The sequence below is a fragment of the Micropterus dolomieu genome, linkage group LG07 (assembly GCF_021292245.1).
Source record: "Micropterus dolomieu isolate WLL.071019.BEF.003 ecotype Adirondacks linkage group LG07, ASM2129224v1, whole genome shotgun sequence".
Lineage (NCBI taxonomy): Eukaryota > Metazoa > Chordata > Actinopteri > Centrarchiformes > Centrarchidae > Micropterus > Micropterus dolomieu.
Genome location: NC_060156.1, coordinates 888861 through 897732, shown reverse-complemented (window position 1 = coordinate 897732; position 8872 = coordinate 888861). Strand labels below are relative to the sequence as shown.

The 8872-nt window shown below is 47.1% G+C and overlaps 2 protein-coding genes across 2 annotated transcripts in view; both read right to left on the bottom strand.

Moving 5' to 3' along the window:
- The window catches only part of LOC123974054 (myosin light chain kinase, smooth muscle-like), a 61849-nt gene extending 54505 nt beyond the window's left edge, over positions 1-7344 (bottom strand). Inside the window, exons 1-3 of the mRNA XM_046054473.1 lie at positions 7251-7344; positions 4856-5736; positions 2641-2757 (exon numbers count right to left, since the gene is read on the bottom strand). Coding sequence (XP_045910429.1) covers positions 2641-2757; positions 4856-5324 — 586 coding nt within the window. The 5' untranslated portion in view covers positions 5325-5736; positions 7251-7344. The remainder of the gene's footprint in view (positions 1-2640; positions 2758-4855; positions 5737-7250) is intronic.
- The window catches only part of LOC123974006 (myosin light chain kinase, smooth muscle-like), a 27272-nt gene continuing 24092 nt past the window's right edge, over positions 5693-8872 (bottom strand). The window contains exon 14 of the mRNA XM_046054419.1: positions 5693-5736. Coding sequence (XP_045910375.1) covers positions 5693-5736 — 44 coding nt within the window. The remainder of the gene's footprint in view (positions 5737-8872) is intronic.

Genomic DNA, 8872 nt, shown 5'->3' with positions numbered 1-8872 from the left:
TTTACTTTAATGACAGGAAACCCCAACGGGGGGGGGGGGGGCTGTGTTATCTAGAAAATGTGACATTTCGCAGTTTCAGCAGGCCGTTATGCAGTTCTGTAGTTCTGCAGTTCTACAGTTCTGCTCAGTTCTGCAGTTCTACAGTTCTGCTCAGTTCTGCAGTTCTACAGTTCTGTTCTGTTCTGCAGTTCTACAGTTCTGTTCAGTTCTGCTCTGTTCTGCAGTTCTACAGTTCTGCTCTGTTCTGCAGTTCTACAGTTCTGTTCAGTTCTGCTCTGTTCTGCAGTTCTACAGTTCTGCTCTGTTCTACAGTTCTGCAGTTCTGCAGTTCTGTTCTGCAGTTCTACAGTTCTGTTCAGTTCTGCAGTTCTACAGTTCTACAGTTCTACAGTTCTGCTCTGTTCTGCAGTTCTACAGTTCTGCAGTTCTACAGTTCTGCTCTGTTCTGCAGTTCTACAGTTCTACAGTTCTGCTCTGTTCTGCAGTTCTACAGTTCTGCTCTGTTCTGCTCAGTTCTACAGTGCTACAGTTCTGCTCAGTTCTGCTCTGTTCTGCAGTTCTACAGTTCTGCAGTTCTGCTCTGTTCTGCAGTTCTACAGTTCTGTTCAGTTCTGTTCAGTTCTGCAGTTCTACAGTTCTGCTCTGTTCTGCAGTTCTACAGTTCTGCTCTGTTCTACAGTTCTGCTCTGTTCTGCAGTTCTACAGTTCTGTTCAGTTCTGCAGTTCTACAGTTCTACAGTTCTGCTCTGTTCTGCAGTTCTACAGTTCTGCTCTGTTCTACAGTTTTACAGTTCTGCAGTTCTACAGTTCTGCTCTGTTCTGCAGTTCTACAGTTCTGCTCTGTTCTGCAGTTCTATAGTTCTGCTCTGTTCTGTAGTTCTACAGTTCTGTTCAGTTCTGCAGTTCTACAGTTCTGCTCTGTTCTGCTCAGTTCTACAGTGCTACAGTTCTGCTCAGTTCTGTTTAGTTCTGCAGTTCTCCAGTTCTGCTCTGTTCTGCAGTTCTATAGTTCTGCTCTGTTCTGTAGTTCTACAGTTCTGTTCAGTTCTGCAGTTCTGCTCTGTTCTGCTCAGTTCTACAGTGCTACAGTTCTGCTCAGTTCTGCTTAGTTCTGCAGTTCTCCAGTTCTGCTCTGTTCTGCAGTTCTACAGTTCTGTTCAGTTCTGCAGTTCTACAGTTCTACAGTTCTGCTCTGTTCTGCAGTTCTACTCTGTTCTGCAGTTCTACAGTTCTACAGTTCTGCAGTTCTACAGTTCTGCTCTGTTCTGCAGTTCTACTCTGTTCTGCAGTTCTACAGTTCTACAGTTCTGCAGTTCTACAGTTCTGCTCTGTTCTGCAGTTCTACAGTTCTGTTCAGTTCTGCAGTTCTACAGTTCTGCTCTGTTCTGCAGTTCTACAGTTCTGCTCTGTTCTGTTCAGTTCTGTTCAGTTCTGCAGTTCTGCTCTGTTCTGCTCAGTTCTACAGTTCTGCTCAGTTCTGCAGTTCTGCTCAGTTCTACAGTTCTGCTCAGTTCTGCAGTTCTACAGTTCTGTATTTCTGCAGTTCTGAACTGCAGTTCTACAGTTCTGCTCAGTTCTTCAGTTCTGCAGTTCCACAGTTCTGCTCTGTTCTGCAGTTCTGTTCAGTCCTGCAGTTCTGCTCTGTTCTGCAGTTCTGTTCAGTCCTGCAGTTCTGCTCTGTTCTGCTCAGTTCTACAGTTCTACAGTTCTGCTCAGTTCTACAGTTCTGCTCAGTTCTGCAGTTCTACAGTTCTACAGAACTGCAGTTCTACAGTTCTGCATGCAGTGTACAGTACGTGCATACAGCCACAGGTGTTCTGGACCATGTTCAGGATGTTTCCGGTTCTAATCTGGAGTGTTCACATGTTCTTTAACACGTCGACAAACAGAAATAATACAGGTCCGTGTTTTTAGAGATGAATTTAAACATGAACGTGTAAATTATTGGCCAAATTAAATACAAAACAAGTGCATTTTAAATATAAGATAATGTTTAATGTGCATTCACAGCCACAAGTTTCACAGAAAGAGCAAATGTGTTTGGGTCGTAAACACTAAGAAAAAAAACCCAAATCAGAGCCTGTTTCTAGAATTCAGACATTGTTGGGTTTGCAAATATTTACAAACTGAATTATGAAGATGGAAAATGTTTTAATTAACAGCCAGATTAAAGACAAAATGATTACAAATACGAATAAATTTCAGATTTAACGTCTAATGTCCATACAGACCAAGACAAATTAAAGTCCCAGATTTGTTAAAGGGAGTTTTGTATATTTAGGACAGAGGGGCAGTTCACTGTGGCGTAAACAACAGAAATGACTGTTTTTCTTTGCTTGAAGACAGGAAATGCAAGAAATATTTGGGGCTGCAGCTGTTTACATCCCTTCGGTCACACTGGTAAATAAAGATTTGACCGAGATCGTCGGGACAAACTGAGGAAGAGGAACAGCAAACACGAATAGAGAAGATGAAGACAGTTAAACTCATTAACGGCCGAATGAAGTTGAGACGGCGTTTCGTTATTCATATGTGATGAAAATTAAATCCCTGGTGTTATTTAAAGTGTTTGCAAACAACAGACAAATCATTTCTCTTTGCCGTATCAGAAGGTGTCAACAGGAATACTTCAGTTCTTACCGTCGACTAGAACCATACAGGAACATTCAGCTTTGCCGGCTGAGTTCTCGGCTCTGCATTTATACTGGCCTTCGTCCTCGGGCAGAGCTTTGTCTATGGTCAGAGAGCACAGGCCGCCTGCAACACAACAACACAGTCAGCAGTGCTCCTTTACTGCAGTACCAGTACTAATACCACACTGTGAAGGTAAAAGTCCTGCATTAAAAACCTTCCTTCAGTAAAAATATGTCAGTATTATCAGCTAAACGTCAATAAAGTACTCATGTTGCAGTGAAACGTTCTCTGTTATATCTGATGCTTCTGGATTAATATTCCTCCTGCATTAATGTGGATGCTGCATTTTAACTCCTTTATTTCCTGCAGGCTAGTTTAATCTGCAGCAATGCATCATGGTCTATAGGATCATCATGCGTGGTGACGATGCACTGAGGAGGGTTTAAAGAGTTCATTCAGCTGGAGCAGGAGGAACTCTTCACCCTGCAGGTTGTCACCCGGAGATACGGGGTTTCCACTGGTGCAGTATAAAGTACAGTACTACCTCTGAGGTGCGGGTACTTGAGCAAAAGTATTTAAGTTACATCCTCCCGCTGCCAGCAGAGACCGACGGAGTAAAAGTACACCTGAGAGATACTCTGTGTTTATCTGAACAACATCACTGACCTCTGACCTTTAACATGAGTCACATGCAGATCAGGGCTGTCCTGAAATAACAGGGGGTGCGGGGGGGCACGGGGAATCCTCAGGCTGCGTCCTCATTGGTTCATAAATACACACATGTATGTCCAGATTTAGCAGCGGCTCCTTACTGTGTGTTTCTGTGAGGACGTTCTGACTCACACGGCGCTCTTCTACGACACGTAAAACAACATCCAATCTAATTCATCAAATTGCGTCGGAGCTGGTGGAAGCAGCGCGAGGATGGAGGATACACATGTGACAGACGGTTTCAAAATAAGGTGTTAACACAGCATTAATAAGACTAACTGGATTATATTCACAGGAAGAATAAAACCTGTTACGTGAAGTTACTTACAAATAATTCTTTGATTTATGGAAAAACATTAAATAAATCAGTTGATTTTCTTGCTGTTTCATCACCATTTATATCTGTCCAGTCTGTTTATGGTCGACTGGTTTACTGGCCACAGATCAGTTGGTCGATGTCCAGCCGCCAAAATTATGTGGGTAATAAACTACAGCTACGGCAAGTCCAACAGGTCAAAGCTGCACCTGAGCGTCCTGCTGGTTCACCTGATGGCTTGTGGGTAAGAAGTACTCTGATTCTGTACTAAAGTGAAGGTAGAAGTACCACAGTGCAAAAATACTCCTGTATTACTTGTATTTGTGTTCTTAAGCAGTGCGGCCAGCATCACGTCTGTCGATCAGCTGACGCTTCGTAAACAAAAACAACACGTGTCACGGCGTCTCTCTTACTTCTATAATTTTCTAATCTGATTGAATTAAAACTACGTAGGCGCGGGGACTCGGCTCTCTTCTCATTGGCTCACAGGCCTGAAGGTCTCGTGTTTACCTTCTGACTCTAAATACTACAATACCCATGAGCCTCAGCTGCTGTCACTTTGCTGCCAGAGGGTTTTTACTGAATTCACTACAAACTGATCTGGGATCAGAAACACGAGCCGGTTCAAACGGCTGCGGTCTTTTCGTCTCAACACGAGGACGATGATCAGCTGTTTATTAGTGAAATGCATCTTGGGAGTCGTAGTTTTTATGTCCACAGGTTTGTTTTTATCAACGAGCCAGTGTTTACATGTTCAAATCTTTTGTTTTGTCCGACCAACAGTTCAAAAACACTGAGAATAAATCTGTAATGAGTTCAGCCTGACTGCTGATAAAACATCTTTACAGAAACATCTGCGTTTGTTATAAACACGCTGATTACAGACGATAAATCCCTGATTAACCAGCGACAGTCTTCAGATCCCCGTCCGGTCCTCACGAGTGCGGCGAGCCGTGTGCGTGTGTGTCGGTGTAAAGCGATCTGTTCTCATGTGAAATACCAGCGATAGTCTGCCGGCGCTGTCACACATCACATCCTGTCTCGCTCTATTGTTTCAGCTCTGCCGTCTATTAATAGAGTCTGAATCCTCTGAGCTGCATCAACAGTTGCTTCACCTCCTCCCGCCTCCTCCACCTCTCCTCCCCCCAAACTGGCTTTAACCCTGAATCTGTTTGTGAGTGTGTGACCTCTGACCTTCGTTGGCGAGGACGATGAACTTGGACGGCTTGATGATCTTCCCGTCCAGCGTCCAGGTGACGGTGGCGTCCGCGGGCCCGGAGGCGGCGAGGCGGCACTGCAGCCGGAGCCGCTGCCCGTCCAGCACCGTCACATCGCTCAGCTTCTCCACGAACTCCGGCGCCTTCCCCCCCCCTCCTCCTCCTCCGCCGCTCTTCTTCTCGTTAATCCCTCCGTCCACACAATTGTTCACCGCCTCCTTCCCGCTCTCCCCGTTCTTCTCTGGGCTCCCTGGCTTCTTCTTGTTGGCGAGGACGGAGCGGAAGTCGGCGGCGTTCTTTCCGGGCGTCTCAGCAGGTTTGTTGCTGTTGCTGGCGGCGCCCTTCTTCCCCAACACGGCGCGGAAGTCGACCTGCTGCGGGGAGTTCGCTTTACGGTCCTCCTCGGCTTTGGCTTTGACGCCCTTCAGGTTGGCCTTAAAATCCATCTGGTGGCGGTGGCGGTGCTCAGCGGCGGCGAGGCCGGCCTCCCTGGGCTCCTCTTCCTGGTTTTTCTTGGCGTTAAAAACTCGCCGTCCCAGAAGGGAGCGGAAGTCGAGCTGCTGCGCCTCCCTCTGTCGCAGCTCCTCTTCGCCGCGCTCCCTGGTGTCCACGCAGCGTTTGAGGAGGCCTTGGGGAGCGGCGGCGGGAGAGTCCTGGTCGCCCTCCTTCTTCTTGTTCTCCTCCTCGTGCAGGTGCAGGAGCTGCTGGTTCTCCTTCTGCTCCTGGTTGGCCTCCTGCCACTGCCGACTGACTCCACTGCTGCTGCTGCTGCTTCTCTGCTCCACGCCTCCTCCTCCTCCTCCGGTACCTCCTCTCAGCGCCGCGGCCCCGGCTGCTCCTCCTCCTCCTCCTGCAGGGCTGGACGAACGAGCACAGAGACAGATGGAGTGAGAGAGAGCGAGAGGGGAGAAGAGAATAAACAGAGCTGAGTTAAAGCCCCCTGGAATCAGAGGCTCCGCCCCCTACAGCTGGGGTGGGGGGTGAGAAAGAGAGAGGGAGAAGGGGGGAGGAGGACCTCGACTCAAAATGTCCACGTTACATCACAAGTGACTCGCTGCCCTTATATGGGCGCAGAGCGTCCTGAACACACTGATGTAAACACAAGTGAAACTGGGCTGCTGAACTTGTCCCAGTTACTCTATCTGACTGGGAGCTCGCTGTGACAGTCCTCCTTCACTCTCTGCTCCTCCTGCTGCTCCTCCTGCTGCTCCTCCTGCTGCTCCTCCTGCTGCTCCGGGTTTAAAGCTGCAGATTATTTTTGCAGTCGAAAAACTTTAACTTTTGTCAAAGTTCAGCAACAAAACACTTTTTCATGTCCACCATCTTCCTCCAACACACACACACACACACACACACACAGACACACACACACACACACACACACACACACACAGACACACACACACACACACACACACACAGACACACACACACAGACACACACACACACAGATCAGAGTGTAAACAGTGAGTCCAGCTGGGAGAGAAAGAGGAAATACTGGCTCTGATTGGTTTGGTTGAAACGGACGGATTAAAGAAGCTTTGGGGAATCTGTGGACATAAACAGACGGGGGGGTTTGATGGATGACTGATGGGAGGAGGACGAGGGACGGAGTGAGTGAATGAAAAGAGATCGATGGGCCAAATAACGATAAAGAGACGGAGTGACGTCAGGATGAAGAGGGGGATAAAAACTCTCAGTAAACGTCTTTCCTCTCTTCCTCTTCCCAGCTTGAACACACATATCTTCAGTACTGAGAACCTTCCTGGAGCTTAAGGCCACGCCTCCTTCAAATCAGACATCTCCAGACCTTCTCAGCCACCTCTGACAGACGTCCACCGATCAGCCAGAACACTGTGGCGAAGAGGGGGGCGGCGTCGGAGTTGTTGGAGAATTACTAAGCTTGTCTATTAAACACGAGAGACGTCACTTGGTTTTATTTTTGCTGGCCAACTTTTGAACTGAACCTCAGTATTTTATGTTTGCTTACTGGGATACAGAAAGATTTGACCAGAGATAAGGAATTCATTGGTGGTTGAACTGTGTGTTTTGTATTGAGCGCTTACTGTATAACACACTGTGGTGCGTTAACGTTAGTTTTTCTTGTGGTCTGTAGGCCGACCTGAACACAAGAAAGAACAGCGTAGTTCTATCTATCTAATATTGTGTATCCACTGATTTACTGCTTGTCCATTTTGAATAATACAGAAGGTAAAGAATTAGATTATTTTGCAAAATCATTCAACCCAATATGTCCTGAATATTCAACAGACAGCACTGGTTAGAAGCACAGAAACATGACAGAATAACAATATAATAATAAAGTTTGTCTAATAAAATAAGTACGACAGGTGAGTTAGGTGCGTCTCACCTGTTGTCCTCTCCTGCCCGTCCTCCTCGTCCTCTTGTCCGGTCCGTATCAGTTACAGACAGATGGGCTACAGCGCTGCACTGTCCAACATCGTTCCTGAACCACAGACAGGGAGAGGCGGTTTCTCATCTACATATACTCTGACATCCTAAAAGTGCATACTACTCATAACCACTACTGTAGCAACCTTTCTGATACCGTCCACTCAACATTCCTTGAACCTTTCTAGTTCCCAAATTAACTGCTCCACTAACCCTTCTTTGCAGTTCCCTTCCTAGTGCCCCAAAACGCTCAGTACCTTGGTATCCTCCCTAATACTTTAGTACCCTTCTTAGTACACGATTTCTACCTTGTATCATATAAGATCATATAAGCTGGGAAATACAGTGTGCTTCCTGTGAGGTATAAATTTCCTACTATCCTAGTAACCTGCCAAGTGCCTCAGTGCACTGTAATACTACAGTATTACTGTAATACTACAGTGCAGTACCTGATCCTCTGGGACTAGTACTGTAGTAGTACTACAATTCAAATGAGAATGGCAGAAATAATTTCTGTCTTCATGTTTCAGCCCCGGTGGTTGTTGCTTGGTGTGAACATAACTTCGTAGAAAAGCATCTGCTAAATTAATAAATGTAAATTTATCTTTATGTGGTCTACCACTAAAGCTCGAAGGACACTTGTATTGTACACACTGCACTGTACGCACTGCACACACTGTACACACACTGTACCGTACACACTGTACGCACTGCACACACTGTACTGTACGCACTGCACACAATGTACGCACTGCACACACTGTACTGTACACACTGTACGCACTGCACACACTGCACTGTACGCACTGCACACACTGTACGCACTGCACACAATGTACTGTACACACTGTACGCACTGCACACACTGCACTCTACACACTGTACGCACTGCACACACTGCACTGTACGCACTGCACACACTGTACGCACTGCACACACTGTACTGTACGCACTGCACACACTGCACACACTGCACACACTGTACGCACTGCACACACTGTACACACTGCACTCTACACACTGTACGCACTGCACACACTGCACTGTACACACTGCACACACTGCACTGTACACACTGTACGCACTGCACACACTGCACTGTACACACTGCACACACTGCACTGTACACACTGTACGCACTGCACACACTGCACTGTACACACTGTACGCACTGCACACACTGCACTGTACACACTGCACACACTGTACGCACTGCACACACTGTACACACTGCACACACTGCACTCTACACACTGTACGCACTGCACACACTGTACACACTGCACTCTACACACTGTACGCACTGCACACACTGCACTGTACACACTGCACGCACTGCACTGTACACACTGTACGCACTGCACTGTACACACTGCACTGTACACACTGCACTGTACACACTGTACGCACTGCACACACTGCACTGTACGCACTGCACACACTGTACTGTACGCACTGCACACAATGTACGCACTGCACACACTGCACTGTACGCACTGCACACACTGCACTGTACGCACTGCACACACTGCACTGTACGCACTGCACACACTGTACGCACTGCACACACTGTACTGTACG